Source organism: Pelecanus crispus, chromosome W, assembly GCF_030463565.1.
Source record: "Pelecanus crispus isolate bPelCri1 chromosome W, bPelCri1.pri, whole genome shotgun sequence".
NCBI lineage: Eukaryota > Metazoa > Chordata > Aves > Pelecaniformes > Pelecanidae > Pelecanus > Pelecanus crispus.
This window is the reverse complement of record NC_134675.1, coordinates 18409707-18426687: the sequence shown is the minus strand read 5'-3', so window position 1 is coordinate 18426687 and position 16981 is coordinate 18409707. Positions and strand designations below refer to the sequence as shown.

Genomic DNA, 16981 nt, shown 5'->3' with positions numbered 1-16981 from the left:
CCTACGAGCTGCAGGCCTTCATGGCCGCCTCTCCCACTAAATGAAGGAGCATCTAATTACCCCCTTCAATTCAGCAGTAAACCGATCTATTTCTGAGGAGGAAACAGCCACTTTTCTTTCTCCAGACTGGGCAGTTTTTGCATCCCTCTGCAGGGGATGGGTTTATTGCCCGGAGCTGCTGAGCAGATCCACACATGGCCGGCCGTGAGGGTTTTCCTCCTGCAGCCCTGCGGGGTTTTGCTGATCTCCATGGAAGCGCCCCTCCCCCGGTACCGTGCGCCCCTGCTGTCCCCTCACCCCTGCGACATCCCTCCCCTCCGGTGCATGCTCCGCTGTAGCGCTGCTCCGCCCTTTGTTTTATTCTAGAGAAAGGAAAATAAGACATGGGCTGGGGAAAAGAAAACCCCCTACCTGATCCCCCACACGCCACAGCTAACCAAAACCTACCTCCCCTCTGCGTTCTGCTAGCCCACCCGCGCTATAGCGGAGGGTGGTGTGGAGGGGCTCACCCACCCCCCTAGCAGACAGCTACCGCATCGCCACCGCTCGCCAGCACCGCCCCGCTCTCAGAGTAGCTTGAGCGGCGGCGTAGTCCCACCCCCCACCCTGCTCCGAGTGGCTGGCGGCACTCAGGGTGTTTCTCATTGGGCCTGGCGGCGGCTGGGCCTATCAAGGCTGGACCTTGATAGGTTCCGCTGTGCCTGGGTGCAGGGTTGGTTGTGGAGGCTAGTCGCTGTAGGCACAGGTCGGTTATGGAGGAGCTGGATGGAGTGCGGGAGGCGGCGGACGCTTCTGTGTGAGGGTGGCTTCGGCGGGAGAGAGCCGGTGGCGTCCCGGGAAGGCAGCCCACACCCTTGGGTCCTTCCTCACCGATATGTTCTCTGTGGGCGGCGGCGGTCGTGCTGCTGCCTCTCCGGCTCCGGGCAGGCGGTGGAGGCCGTTCTATCGCAGCGGTTGTGTGGGGAGCGTCTCTGAGGGAGCTGGAAAGGGGTTTGAGGACCCGGGGGGGGGGGGGGGGGGGGGGTGTTGGACTAGGGATGGAAAAGGCGATCTGAAGGGAGGCGTTGGGGGTAATCCTGGGGGGTAGGTATCTTTGGGGTGGGAGGCAAATATAGTGTGGTCTTGAAGGAGGAGATTTGTAGGTCGGGGGGGCCTTTGGGCAGGCTGAGGGTGGTTGTGGTGGAAGGGCAAGTTCAGGGTTTTGGCGGTGTCTGATACTAAATCGAACGACTGTGGCAAGGACGTGTTTTGTCTTTCCGGTCAGGCTCTGAATTTGCTCCCTTGCCAGTATGGTGGAGGTAGCACGGGGCTGCGTGTGTCTGTGAGCATGGGGCTCCGCAGAAGACCTGAGGGGATGGGGGGGCCTAATGGTTCTTTGCTTAGGCTGTGCTTAAAAGCAGAAGTTGATACAAGTGCATGGTTTGTTTTGTTGTGAGGGGAAAGTGTTTTCCTGCAAATGGTATGGATAATGCACTGCTAGGATCAGGCTTCCTGCTCAACATCTTTCCTTAAGGGGCACTGTGCAGTCCAGGGAAGTCCCATGGAAGGCAGCTGGATGTTGGTGCACCACAACCAGTGGTTTGTTTGAGTATAGTTGTAGAAAAATGTAATTGTGTATACTTATTTGAGAAGTAGAAGGTAAAAACATCCAGAATTCTTTTCTTTTGCAGAGTTATCAAGTGCAGCCTGTGCTTTGTCAGGACCTCGTTCAGAGTCTCCATGTTGTCCCATCTGCCTGATCTGAGAAAAAGTTGGGGATGCTCTGTTTGGGCTGTGTGTTTCTAAATAAGCTTTTGTTTGTGACTGAAAAAGGCAGGTGTGTATCCCTCAAGAAATAGAGGTACAGACTAAATGGATCTAAAGACAGCAGTGTTCAATGCAGCTCGTGATGGCAAGCTGCGGCTCCTTTCCAAGTTACTGGCAAGCAAAACCAGAGAAGAGGTGGCCTTACTAATGTCAGAAAAAACCAATGGTGCCACACCACTTTTGATGGCAGCCCGTTATGGGCACGTTGACATGGTGGAATACTTGTTGGACTATTGCTCTGCTTCTATAGAAATTGGTGGTTCGGTTAATTTTGATGGTGAGACTATTGAGGGAGCTCCGCCATTATGGGCAGCATCAGCTGCTGGCCACTTGAAGGTGGTTCAGTGTCTGTTAGATCATGGTGCATCTGTCAACAACACAACTCTAACAAATTCAACTCCGCTTAGAGCTGCCTGTTTTGATGGTCACCTGGAAATAGTAAAATATCTTGTGGAGCACAAAGCAGACTTGGAAGTATCAAACCGTCACGGGCATACATGCTTGATGATCTCATGTTACAAAGGCCACAAAGAAATTGCTCAGTATTTACTTGAAAAAGGAGCTGATGTTAACAGAAAAAGTGTTAAAGGTAAGTTCATAGTTTCATTTTCCTTGTAGTAAATGCGGTGAAGTTACTCATGTGTTCTTTAGGAGACTGACATCCAAAAATATTACTCTAGTCTCATAATGTGAATGTCTTTTCCAGTAAGAGATGAAGTGTGTTTAGCAATGTTTTTACGAATTTTTTTCAGCATACTCGTTTAATACTGGCTATAAAATGTAATTCTAAATTGATACATTTTAATCTAAAGACTGCATTTATGCATGTGCAAAAAGCTAATCGACTTTTGCTGAGAACTATTTATAGCAGGTTTGTGTAGTAATAAATACACGAATGTATATTGTGTAAAACTTAGGATGTTTTTCATACTGTTTCTTAACAAACCAAATATGCTGTACATAAAATTCGCCTGTGCCACTAAGACTAGAATAGGGAAAGATGCATAAAGGAGAAGAATTCTTTTCTACACTGGAAATGAATAATCACTTTGCTCTTTACTCCTCCTCTCCCTCAAATTCTTGAATCCTTTTGGACCTTTTTTCCAATGTTAGTAAACAAAAATGTATTTTAGAATTAAGGAAATGAAGCTTCATGTGACTGTGATCACAACAGAAAGACCTCCAGTGGTGCACAAATCATGAAGAACATCTGTTTGCCTCGGTTTACAGTTATCCTGACACATTGTTCAAAGTGAAGACTTATGTCCTTTTTCCTGTGATCATAATTATGTGGACCTCTTATTCTAATTGTTGGCTTTTGTTACATCTCAAACTTGTATGTGAATATGATATTGGCCTAAAAAAGCATATTGATTATTGTAGGTTATGGTTAACTTCTTGGCTCATTGAGTCAGGACTGTGTGTCAGCAGCTTATTTTGTTACATATGTTTATTAATAATAAATCTTTCTGTAGCATAATACTTCAGTTGCCCTTTTCTGGCTAATTAAAATTTTAACAGTATACTTCAAGTATATTTTGACAGAAAAACCTGTAGTGCCTAGCTTACTGCACAATATTGTTAAATGCCAAATATGAGAGTAATCTCTTTGAAAAAGCTGTTCAGTTAAATGTGCCTTTTTTTCCTGCAAGTCATGGAGTTATGTGGGTTTAATATAAAGAAAGCTAAACTAAAAATTTGTCTTATTTTGTTCTGCCCACCTCTAAATCTTTCTTTGTAAGGATTTAAGGTTGCCTACAAGTCATGGACTTGTGATAGGATAAAAATGTCATGTTTCTAGACTGTGTTCTTGGAATAACAAGCTAAATTTAAACTAAAAATAAGGTATATTTTATAAGTCATCCCTTTATATGGTAGGTATGAACAGAGCAGAGCTGCTAAATATCTGATGTAACAGGAAAAAAAAATTTGTGGATCTCTTATTCTTCATTTTTGTGTCAGCGGAGTAGGCTTTAATTTACTCATCCTTATTATTCACTTTACTAGTGCATTAATTTTATTTTTATTGTTTAAATGACTGAATGGCAGCTGTGCACTCCTGAGGACTTTCTCACTGCTTTCAGGGTTTTTTTTATTATCCTAATTCCTTCCTCTCTCTGCTTCCTTTGGTTTGTGTGACTTGCAACTTAGGCACATGAGCAAAACTTCCTAAGGTATTAACTGATCCCTATTTTTTTAATAATAAAAATGTTGGATTGGATATGTTTTAGCTCATAAAAATTCATTTTATCTTTTGGACTGCAGTGTACAAATGTGTATGTATACATATATCTTTTGGTCGAGTATGGACTGTCTTTTTGTGTTTGGAAACAAATGCTCCTCTCTGATATGACATGAGCATACTTTTTTGGTGTCATGAAGCAGTCTGGTGTCTGAAGTTATTAAATAAGCAGTGACAAACTAAAGGAAGAGAGAAAGTACTATAAACCCTGAAAGTCAGCTGTGGAAAGGCAGAACTGAGGAAAACTGGTAGCCTTAAATATGACAACAGTATGGGTGTTGCGATGGTCAGGGCTCAACAACTAACCTTCTGAACTTTGTTTTGCAAGAATGCTCACTAGCTATTAATTTCAAAATGAATGTTTCCAATAGGATTCATTCTACATTGTCATATTCCACCTCAAAGTCTCTGTCTATTACTTTCAGTTTCTACTCCTCCCTGTTGTCTAACAACTCTCTTGACAGAGTAGGGGTGCTTGTGGTAGGGAGATGAAGAGAATTTAGAGTGCTCTGCTTGAGTAGTTAAAGTTGTTGCTCTCCTTGTATATAAACTAGACCCCTTTCTGGGCCATTCATGGAGAAGCCTACTGCTCTGTGAAAGATGCAAAAGCTTTAGCTACTGTCAGTTTTGCTGCATTTTAAAATATAAAACTTTTATAAGAACAAAACAAATGTAATTTTACTATGTTTAGAAAAATGCTGTTATGGGAGATTACTAGAGGTTCTCTTCCAGATATTCTTGAAACCAGGGAAAGAGTGAGAGGGTAAAATTACTTGAGCTATCCCTTAGGCTTTTCCAATAGATTTTCTTATTGTAAGATAGGACTTTATTCACATTTTAAAAATGGGGAGAATTCTAGAGCTGGGAAAAGTGTGAAAATATGTTTCCAGGTGTTGACAGTTCCAGGGAAAAATCCAAATACTTGGAGATGACAAAATAGGTAAGATCAGAGATCTAAAAGCCAGGATGACAACTGAGGCAGGGATATAAAAGAGTAGTTTAAAAACATGCAATTAAGTCCTGCTTCTAAAATACAGACATAATCCAGCAACTGTTTTGGACTATTAAAATTCAGAATGCAGATGTTTTGGAAGGAGAGTTGTGGAAGTGCAAAAGCACAGCTAGGATATGATTTCTGAGTCTGATTCAGGTAGGATACTATGCTGAGGTAAAGCATAGGTCTAGCACCATCTAACAGGAGATGATGGTGAAGAAGGAGGTAATAAGATGTTTGGGGTTAGACAAGTGCTATACTGCAAAAGATGGTCAATAGTTTTGAATTTAATATATGAGCATTTATTTGTCTTTGTTCTTGCAACTGTTTTCCAGATCTGACTTTTACAGTTTCCCTGAACTTTTATGAAGAACATATGAGCCACAGAAATGGAAACAAAGGATTTTCTTAATATACACACAGATATCATTCCCTTTATCTATGGGCCATCTCTCCTGCTCTGAAAGACTGTGATGACAGATGGAACCCAAAGTCATGGACTAAATGAACTCAATGGACATTTTAGAGGGATGGGCCACAGACGAAGGGAATGATATCTGTGTGTATATATCAATATAGGGAAAGTGGTGGTGATTAATTAGAACATATTAGAAAGGGGTAGGACCTGTGCATGATGTAGATGGCATAGAATAAGGGGTGGATGCTGTCCTGGTTTCGGCTGGGATAGAGTTAATTTTCTTCCTAGTAGCTGGCATAGTGCTGTGTTTTGGATTTAGGGTGAGAAGAATGTTGATACACTAATGTTTTAGTTGTTGCTAAGTACTGCTTATGCTACTCAAGGACTCTTCAGCTTCCCATGCTCTGCCAGGTTGTTGCATTAAGAGGTTAAAGTAATTTGGCAGATGCCCAATTCGTTGTTATAAGTCCGCTTGTGTTCAGTGTACTGAACTATCACAATTACGGATGCACAAATAACAGGAGGCACCTTCTGTCTAGTCGTGTTCCATGAACTACTACGGCCACACTTAAAGCGTCTGGTTGCGTTCAATGAGAGCTATCATGGCTAGATGAATGAATAGTGTAGTTTTAGAGCAACAGATACACAGGTTCCTTTGGATTACTGGTGATAAATTCACTGTCTGCAAAGCACGTGCAAATACCAAAAGTATGAGTAACACAGCCTGGCTACAAATGCATTAAAAGATAAAAAGCGACTCTATATAGAGGTTTCTAAGTTTCCCGGGGAGGCACTTGGTATAACCAAGTGTTTGAATCTTACCCAAAGGTGTCCCGATGGGGGGGGGGGGAAGAGAGGCTCGGCCCGTCGACTGGTCCCAGAGGTCAGAGTGGTACGCGATTGTATCTTCCCTAACATTCTCTCTCTCAAGTTATTTCAGAGTATTTTTTTTTTTACCTTTCAGGTGGAGCTTGAGTGATTCTAGTCATACATACCTTTGTTATGATTGGTATAAAGTTTTCTTGCTTTGTTTTTAAAGGTATAGGCTAGGAAAATTCAAAGCGTAAGCTCAGTGAGAGGTGGTCGCACCTTAGAGGCGGGTAGCTTTTGGGATGGAGGTGTGTCTTGGTATTATAATGATATTATAATGAGCAAAGCTTACCAAAAGGACAGCATTTTGTCAAAATCATGACAGACTGTTGGCCCAGGGTAACAAATATGCAGCTTATCGGTTCTGTGGTACCTTCGAGTTCCCATATCATCAGAGTTTGGCCATGGTGTCTTCACACCACTCCACCCTCCAGACAGTTCCTCTTAGAGCCAGTACACCAAGTTCCCCTGGTGTTGCCGACATCTAAGGTTGCAGGCCTAGGGAACTTTCCGTGGAATGGATTCCTTGCATGCCAGCTGTACTCCACCCTGGAAGCTTCTTCAATGCTGTGCCTTTCCTAAAAATGTGAATAGAAGTTTAATTTCTAAGTCACCTCCGGCAATTATTCCACACAGGTGCACAAGAAATTGGGAGGGGGCACAGCCAGGACAGCTGACCCAAACTGACCAAAGGGCTATTCCATACCATATGACGTCATGCTCAGTATATAAACTGGGGGGGGTTGGCCGGGGAGCAGCAATTGCTGCTCGGGAACCGGCTGGGTATTGGTTGGCAGGTGGTGAGCAATTGCATTGTGCATAATTTGCTTTGTATATTATTATTACTGTTATTATTATATTGTTATTATCATTACTATTTTACTTTATTTAAATTATTAAACTGTTCTTATCTCAACCCAGGAGTGTTTCTCACGCTTACTCCTCTGATTCTCTCCCCCATCCCACTGGGGGTGGGGGAGTGAGCAAGTGGCTGTGTGGTGCTTAGTTGCTGGCTGGGGTTAAACCATGACACTTTGTCACATGAACAGTGCAAGTGGGGGGGGGTGGAAATGTGATAAACAGGATAAGAAAGCTCTTCTTTTTTTCTTTTAGAATTGTGGAAAAGAGCAAAGATACCTGTAGATTTCAAGACTTGTTTAGAAAAAGCAGAAAGTAGCTAAAGCAATGCTTCCAATGTGAGTTAATTTGGCATTGTCTTCCTAATTCAGAAGCTTTTCCAGTACATTACTCCTGGTTTGAGAAGCTGCAGGTTAAAACTAACAGGGCTTCATGTATTTCACTGGTATGAAACAGAGGTCTCGAACGGCAAATTAGTTTGCTTTTTTAAAATTAGAAAAAAAACCCAAGCTTTTTTTATTTTGCTCTTAAAATAGGGAATAGTATGGATAATACTGTAGTAGCAGAAATCTGAGGTTTTTTTCATGAGGAAGAACCCTAGAGCTAAACTCTGAATGAGGTACAGACCACTTACCCATGTGCTTGGATCAGGAGGATCATTCTGCATTTTGGCTGCATGCAGTTTTCTATTCTGCTCCATTGTGAAGCCTGCCAATGATCTGTAGTTAAAAGATAGTGCTCCCTTACAGTGTTAATAGACTTCTGGGGTATTGATCAGTGTTTTGTTGGATGTGTTTCCGTGCAGTTGTCTTTTGGCTACTCAATGTTTGTGTGGTGTGTGGGTGTGGGGGAGATGCTTGCTCTTGTAATTCAAGTGATAGGAGTCTTTTGCTGGGCCTCAAAATTATGGATTTGGGCTTTCTTGATGATCTACCTGGGGCTGTGTTTGTTGGAACTGGATTTTCTATTTAAAATTGTCGTGGTTTAGTCCCAGCCAGCAACTAAGCACCACGCAGCCGCTCGCTCACTCCCCCTACCCTGATGGGATGGGGGAGAGAATCGGAGGAGTAAGAGTGAGAAACACTCCTGGGTTGAGATAAGAACAGTTTAATAATTGAAATAAAGTAAAATAGTAATGATAATAATATGATAATGATAATATACAAAGCAAGTGATGCATAATGCAATTGCTCACCACCCGCTGACTGATACCCAGACAGTTCCTGAGCAGCAATTGCTGCTCCCCAGCCAAACCCCCCAGTTTCTATACTGAGCATGATGTCATATGGTATGGAATAGCCTTTTGGTCAGTTTGGATCAACTATTCTGGCTGTGCCCCCTCCCAGTTTCCTGTGCACCTGGCAGAGCATGGGAAGCTGAAAAAGTCCTTGACTAGCATAAGCAGTAATTAGCAACAACTAAAAACATCAGTGTGTTATCAGCATTCTTCTCCTACTAAATCCAAAACACAGCACTATGCCAGCTACTAGGAAGAAAATTAACTCTATCCCAGCCAAAACCAGGACAAAAATTCATTTAATTTCCACAACAGAGATATTTTGCATGCAAACCGTTTTAAAGGTGGTTACACCTCTAGTCTGACTCAAAATGGAATACTTGGATCTTGCACTTTGAGAAATTGCAATGCATGTTTTGATACTTTGCATTATGCCTTATCCCTTCTCCATCAGACCTGCTCTAATAATGGAGGTTCATTCCCTTCCTTTCTGCAATTAAGAAGTTAAAGTACACAAGCTCTGATAGCCAGTATGGTGTGTACATATCATATTTCAAAAATGAAATTTTTTTTTAAACTTAAGTTTAAAAATTTCTGGAGAGCAAAACTTTGATTAAGCATTTTGCAAATTTTAGGGAGTAGATGTAGTTAATATAGATTGCAAATCAAGCCAAATCACTTTGTGTCACTGCTTCACTTTTTCTTCTGCATGTCACAAGCTTCCAGCCTATTTTGAGAATAATTTGCTCCTGACATAGGAATACACAACCTCATTATAAATTTGAATCTCCTCCTTTTTTTTGTTTGTTTGTTTTTTTTTTCTTTATGTAAGACTGGATAGTTAGGAAATTAGTTCGGTGATATGTGAAGCATTTTTGTAATGTTCATAGTACTTCTGTTAAAGTAGGACTGTAACGAAAGAATGAAACATGAAACTATGACATCAGTTTAACATTTTTTTTTTTCCCCTATTGTGTCTTTGAGATTTGGATTATTCCATTTTGTTCTTGTTTTTAATTAGAGAACAAATTAGGTAGTATGAATAGTAGAATTTTATATAGATAGAGAACAGTATTAACAATGCAATATACTGCAATATAACAGTACCTACTTCTCTAGCAGAGAAGTGCTATGATTAGCATAATATTTCCAGTCCAATTTTGTTCTTGTGAAAGAATGAGAAGTTTCTCATGCTGTTGTAATATTAGCTAGTTTCTACATGTGATCAAATTGCAGCAGATCACTTAAGAATTAGAAATGGATTAAGAAAATTTAACGAAGTCTGTTTTGAAATAATCATCCTTAACTTAAAGAATGCTTAAAAAATGACCAACATCTGTGTATGTTTATCTTAGCTGTTTATCAATGAGAATGACTTTCAAAGGACATTTGTTTCTTTTCAGCCTATTTCCTCTGTAATATAGCAGTAGATATAATGTTGATTTTAATTTCTTACTAAAGAAATAATTTGTTACAAAAATTGGATTGACTTAACTGCAGAATTGCATAGATAGTGTTCAGGCACTGTTTATTCCTGTCACTATAGACAATATAGTATTTTTGAAGTGGATAATAGCTGATTTGCCATCCTTATATTTGAACAGTTGAATTTATGGGTAACATGTGGGACATAAACCTTGAGTTAGATATCAAGGCTAACTGTTGTGTCCTCTTAAATTTAACACTTGATAATTGCTAGGTAGATGGCTGGAATTCTTGTTATATCTTACGGTTGGGTTTTTTGTGTGTGCATGTTTTGTTGGGTGGTGGGGTGTTTTTTGTTTGTTTTAAGTTGGCAGCTCTATATCTATTTATCTGCCCATGTCCACTTTTAGTTTATGGAAGCTTGTATTCTTATAATATTTCTTTCCTGCTGCTGTTCCATCCAGTCAAACTGAAGCGAGGTGCAGCCACTAAAAATTAATGGCGATTGCTTTCCTTTATTAGCTTGTGCATTGCTTGAAATAATTATGGTCTCCAAGGCCTACTACAATATAAGTAGCTAAAAAATTCCCCTACTTCTGATATGCTGTTAGTAACCACTGAGTAAATAATTATAATACTAACAAAAAAGTAAATATCTTAATGAAGGAGATCCAGGTGTAGAGAGTATTGAAAATCCTTGGTGGTTTAGGAATATTTCCATGTTTTGCATAGCTGCATTGTAAATTAATGACATATAAACTGTTGGTTTGTACCTGAATTTATGTAGACAGTGGTTAAGCTTAATTTGTGTCAATTTTTGCACTATCAGTGTGTCAAAGCATATATCTCTAGCAACTGATAAAAGAGTGTAAAGGGCAACATTATGTGGTGATAGATCTACAGTGTGTAATATGAATATCTGCCATTGATCCTACTGTCAAAGCTAGCGAGATGTATATCAGTAGTTGTGAAGCAATTGTAAGAATTTTGGTGTTACTAGTGCATTTTGATTTGTTTGTCTTTTAATATGCTTTTATGTTATGACTTTTTTTAATATTTTCAAGATATTGACTTGAAGGTAGAAAATAGAGGGTTGTGAATGATAACATGTAAAGATGAAATAGTTGAGACCTAAGGATGACTCTAGTATTTTAACAAGTACAGTATGGTCTGTAATAAAACATTTTTGAGAGGGTTTTTTATTTTTTAAATCAACTAACACCTCAAATATAACTTAAACTATGTATGCTAATATTTTGAAACTTTAACATTTAAGTTAAATTTGCCCAGTTAACACAAGATTCTGACATACATTGGTGCAAACACTTGCAGTTCTGAATTTTTTTCATTCTAGGCCATGTCTAGATTGGCATTGGAATTGGCACCCTCCAAAAGACCTTTCTAGTGTTTCAGAGCTCTGCTGTGAGTGAGGTAGTATGGACTTGAACACACCCTAAACTGGCTACATTAACTGGTGGCTCAGCCTATGCCCAGTGGGACCTCGTTTTGGCTTCATCACTGAGTGTTCCAGAAGTGCAGATGGCCCAAGGAGCCAGTCAGTATTTACTACTGTTTTGACAGCTATAGTTAAGTTTTAACTAGACTTTCTCCAGCACAGCAAGATGACTTTTATAATGTGTCTTTGTATTGGCAAGCTGGCTTTGTGTATTTGTCTGCTTTTGATCTTTTTCCATCTTAGGAATTTAAAGGTCTCATGCTTGTCAATCTGGAGATATGAACAGTTTTCCATAATAAAGAAAGAAGGAATATTAACCATAATAAACTACACTTGACAAACCAAACTTCTAATCCACCTAAATTTGGAAAAATATCCGTTTCTCTGATTGGAAGTTTTGTTGGTCTCGGTAGAAACTGTAGTGTAACCAGACCAGTTTATACGTGAAGCTCCTGTCGCTGATTTAATGCTCCATTAGTGACAAAGATTGCCTAGGGTATTTGAGACTGAAAATCACTTCCTATTAAGACCTGGTTTTAGTTTTATGAGTCTTGATCTAACAGATAATTTTGGGTGCCACTTTGTGTGGGGTGTCTTACTCGGCTTACTTTTTTTGTAAGTGATAGTAAAATAGTTGGCTACTATTCAGAAATGTATTGAGAAAAGAACATTTAGCAAGTTAAGCTCACTGTATGTTAATAAACAATCTAATGTTTTGTGGGTTGGTTTTTGGTTTTGGTTTTTGTGGGTTTTTTTAATGTTTGGAACTTGCACTTAAATTGTTTGAGGGGGCAAAATGTGATCACAGCTCCTGTTCTACTATAATTGTAAAGACCTGTTAACCTTTAGTCATAATCTTTTGAAAATAGCTTTTTGCACACCTTTGGTATGAATTTGATTAGTGTGATAGATAAATTCTTACTATCCAGTGTTCTTGGATTGAGACTCTGTCTTGAATAACTACTGTTCTTCCTTACCACTGTCTTTCTGGTTACTGGAATTGAGAGTGATAAGCAAGTCTTGAAGTGTGCTGTCAATTTTTCCTCTGATGGTCCACAAGCAAGTTTGAGGAAGAAGCAGCAGATTAATTTACATGTAAAGTTTCAGGAAGCGAAAGATTAGAAGAGAAAGTGAGGAGGGGATGGTTGGAATACCAGCAGGGGAACAGAGGCAAAATGTTTTGTGATCATTAGAACACTTTCATCTAAACAGATCTTGAGTTTCTACATCATCCTGTTGTATACTAAAACTCGCAAAACTCTTGGATCTGCTTGTTCTCATCCTAGTGGTATATCTACAGAAGATAAAAGCAAGCTACTACTTGATAATCTAACTCAAAATATAGGATAGAGGTTTGCATTGTGGATCTAAAGCATGTGGTTCTGCTGGTGACGAGTAGGTATTGAATTTAGAGGACAGTCATCATGGTTTCAACAGATATTTCTGACTTTTGCTTCTTTTTTCTTCAAACTTTGACTTCATTATTCCCTTACCAAGTTTCTCATTAAAAAGGAAATAAGAATGCTGTGAAGTCAAAAGCTAGAAGATACCAAGATTATTTACATAAACTTAATTCAGATACTTATAATTGAAATGAGAACAAGGAACAAAATTTTCTATTTCCAAAATGTATTTAACAAATATGAGTGTTTTTTCTTGTAGATAGATATATACATGTACCAGCTGCAAATATTTTTGCATTTGAATTTAACCTATTTAAGACAGCACGAACAATACATTCTGGGCAGAAAGAATTTGTTAATGGAAAGGCTTTACCTCCATCTTGTTTTCAGTTTATTTCAATGCAGTGTTCAGCTTTTAAGACAAATCTGAGGTATGCTTTAGGGACTGATTTGAGTTTTACTGGCTAAACACTCTTTATATTAGAGTGAACTACACATTCTAGACATCAGAGCCGGGGGGCGGGGGGGGGGGGTACATTAAGAAAATGTATGAAGGTAAATCTAAGCTGTTGAGATCAGGAGGCTGTATACCTACAAAAATGCACTTTTCCCAAACATCAGCTGAAGATTTCGAGACTACTGCTTTGTTTCCCTACCAACTTCAGTTCTGTTATAGATCTAGAAATACAACAGTAAAGCCTGCTGCAAATCAGTGTCTTGTTGGCATAGAAAAAAGCCTACCAAAAATGCAAATGAGGAAGTTTCCTAAAACTTTCTCTCTGAACTTTTTAAAAGCCAAATCAGATGACTATGAATGTACAGAATCCTTGGAAAAGGAGGTCTCACCTGAGAATGTGGAAACTTGCTGATTGATAGTGTAACAGATACTGATGATCTGATGGCAAGTAAACCAGAATTTGCAAGGCTAGTGGTATAAGACATTTTAATTGGGGGGCTGGAATTCTTACATGGGTGTGCTGTTAATTATTGTCATGTTAATGTAGTGGGAGGCTAAAAAGTTGGTATGCCTGAATCTGTAGTATATATGAAAAAGAAGCTAGGTTTAAATTGTGTAGTTTTAAAAGCAATCAACCCCCCCAACATAATAAAGCCTCTTGTGTGGAGGGGGGGAGTTATTGGTCATCTATCTTGTCTCCCCTAGTGAAATACTCCATATATGATCTTAAGCAAAACTTTCTTCTACTTGAAGCATAGTAGTTAAAAGATTGGACAACACAGTTAAATATTTCTTTTTAATTTGCTGCAAATATGTTTTCCAGTCAGGTGGCACTAGTGCTTGCTGGAGATTTTACCACATAGTGTGAGTGCCACCTGAATGCCTTTATCATGACATTGCACGTTCTCTTAATGAGAAATAATCTTAATGTAAATGACAAGACTTAAGACAAATGGCTGTATGTTGTGTGTTGAAGGCATTGTTTGTTTGTTTTGGGGGGTGGTGTTTTGGATTTTGGGAATCCTGAGCAGAGGGGTTAATGTGGGACTTCAAGATAAAGACCTAATAAAGTACTAAGAATAGTTTTTCTGTGTGTATACATAGGCTTGACAAAATAAGCAGGTCCCTCAGAATATTCTGGCAGTCTCCAAGGCCCCAGCAAGGCCAATGTTGAGTTAGCACAGCTTTAATTTTTATACAGATCTTTTTTTTTTTTTTTTTTTTTTTTTTTTTTTTTTATTGTGGATGGAGATAGGCAGGCAGGAAGGAAATTTGACAAGGGAGGAAGGGAAAATATAATCGCTTAAGATGGCAACCTTAGGTTTCTGTTCTATACTTGAAAGCAGATACAAAATTGCTCATGTAGTAGAGAATTCTGGTTTAAGTTTTGAATAATGAGACATAAGTGTCCTTAAAATATGTCTAATTCTTTTGGGTAATAATGTCAAGCATTTTGATTTGTATAACTGCCTGGTAGCCTTGATGGTAGCTTGATGGCTGATTTAATCAGGTCTTGAATGTTTTAACTTGTCGTTTAAGCCTTTCATAGTCTGTAGATGTCAAAACAGATTTTATTTTTTTAACTATTAGTGTGGTGATATTTGGACTATAATTTGATTATGATTTATGTAATTGTTTTCCTTTTGCTAGGAAACACTGCATTACATGACTGTGCAGAATCTGGAAGTTTAGAGATCATGAAGATGCTTCTCAAGTATTGTGCTAAGATGGAAAAAGATGGCTATGGAATGACTCCCCTTCTGTCAGCCAGTGTGACAGGTCACACAAATATTGTGGACTTTCTGACCCAACATGAACAGATCACTAAGATAGAATGTATAAATGCTCTGGAACTTCTAGGAGCAACGTTTGTGGACAAAAAGAGAGATCTGCTTGGTGCTTTGAAATACTGGAAGCGAGCTATGGAAATGAGATACAGTGATAGGACTAGTATCCTGAACAAACCTGTGCCACAAATGTTAATTATGGCCTATGATTATGCTAAAGAGGTAAACAGCTCAGAAGAGCTAGAAAATCTTGTTGCAGACCCTGATGAGATGAGAATGCAAGCACTATTAATTAGAGAACGCATTCTTGGTCCTTCTCACCCAGATACATCCTACTATATTAGATATAGAGGTGCTGTCTATGCAGACTCTGGAAACTTTAAGCGATGCATCAACTTATGGAAATATGCTTTGGACATGCAGCAGAGCAATCTAGATCCACTGAGCCCTATGACAGCCAGCAGTTTACTATCATTTGCTGAACTCTTCTCCTTCATGCTGCAGGACAGGGCAAAAGGCCTGCTAGGCACTACTGTTACATTTGATGATCTCATGGGTATACTGTGCAAAAGTGTTCTTGAAATAGAGCGGGCCATGAAACAAATCCAGTGCCCTCCTGATCCAATACAGCTGAACAAAGCCCTTTCTATCATTTTGCATTTAATTTGCTTGTTGGAAAAAGTACCTTGCAGCTCAGAACAGGAGCATTTTAAGAAACAGACTATTTACAAGTTTCTTAAGCTTCAGCCTAGAGGGAAGAATAACTTCAGTCCACTTCACCTTGCTGTTGACAAGAATACTACATGTGTGGGTCGCTACCCAGTTTGTAAATTCCCCTCTCTACAAGTTACTGCTATCCTGGTGGAATGTGGTGCTAATATAAATGTCAGAGACTCTGATAACAACAGTCCTTTACACATTGCTGCACTGAACAACCATCCAGGCATCATGAATTTTCTTATCAAGTCAGGCTCACACTTTGATGCCACAAACGCGCATAAACAAACTGCTAGTGATTTGTTGGATGAGAAGAAAATAGCAAAAAACTTAATCCAGCCTATAAGTCATACTACGTTGCAGTGTCTTGCTGCTCGTGTTATAGTGAATCATAACATATGCTATGCAGGGCACATCCCTGAAAAACTAGAGAAATTTGTTTTGCTCCATAGATAATAGTGTGCAGTCCCAGAGTGCTGTTGTTGAAGCATGAGTTGGTGACAGTGTTTTTCTTGAGCACTGTTGTGATATACCAGTATTCCCTTAGTTTGTTCTCTTGCTCTCATCTGCTAAAGCATTGTTAGCATTGCATCTGCAGAGTTGGTTAATCAATATTTGAATATGCCATATAATATATTTTGTGGATTATTTAGAAATGTAGTGCCATATTTAGACTCTTAAAATTGTTTGCCAAAGGCTTGTCTATTCTGGTCTTATTTGCCTGTTGGGTGTTTAGGACTGAGTTGAATATTTTCCACTAATGTCTTTTTACTACAACTGTTGTGTGGATTTTATACAGTTGGAGGGTTATCTTTTGGTTTTGCTTGAGCATTTCTACTCTTACCGTATTCTTTTTCTATGGACTTGTTAAACTGTGCGAGTTGTATAGACTTGTTAATATTTGCAACTGCCATAAGTGCTTTTTATCTTCTCTATGCACTGACATAAATGTGACTGTGTGTGAACATATTTCTATGCAGCAGTTGGCTGATTTCAACTTGAATGCTCATTTTGATTTGCAGTTTTGTTTGGAGCTCTTCTTTTGAGAATGCTGCCTTCATAGCATGACTAACTTTGGAGCTACATATCACCTTTCTGAACTGGGGTTTAACTATTCTAGCTGTAACTGAGGTTGCTTTCCTCTTGATCCTCTGGAAATCTGTGCTAAACTTGGGAGAAAAAAATCTCTCTTGTTCTCATGGTAATCCACTTGAACTTTTAATCTGATAATCGTTCTCTCATATCATGCAGTTGGGGGGAAGAGTCCTCATCATGTACAACTGATAGCTTCCCTTTTGCACTGATGTCTTG

General features: G+C 39.3%; 1 protein-coding gene across 1 annotated transcript; it reads left to right on the top strand.

Moving 5' to 3' along the window:
* The first annotated feature begins 1851 nt into the window (after nucleotides 1-1851).
* Nucleotides 1852-16126, top strand: LOC142596524 (protein fem-1 homolog C-like). Its single transcript, XM_075725673.1, has 2 exons — nucleotides 1852-2395; nucleotides 14817-16126. The coding sequence occupies exons 1-2, from the start codon at nucleotides 1852-1854 to the stop codon at nucleotides 16124-16126; spliced, it is 1854 nt and encodes a 617-aa protein (XP_075581788.1).
* Nucleotides 16127-16981: the final 855 nt, after the last annotated feature.

Coding starts and splice junctions, on each gene's coding strand:
- LOC142596524 (XM_075725673.1), top strand. CDS start 1,852: ATGGATCTAAAGACAGCAGTGTTCAATGCAGCTCGTGATGGCAAGCTG. Junction 2,396..14,816: donor TAACAGAAAAAGTGTTAAAG/GTAAGTTCATAG, acceptor TCCTTTTGCTAG/GAAACACTGCATTACATGAC.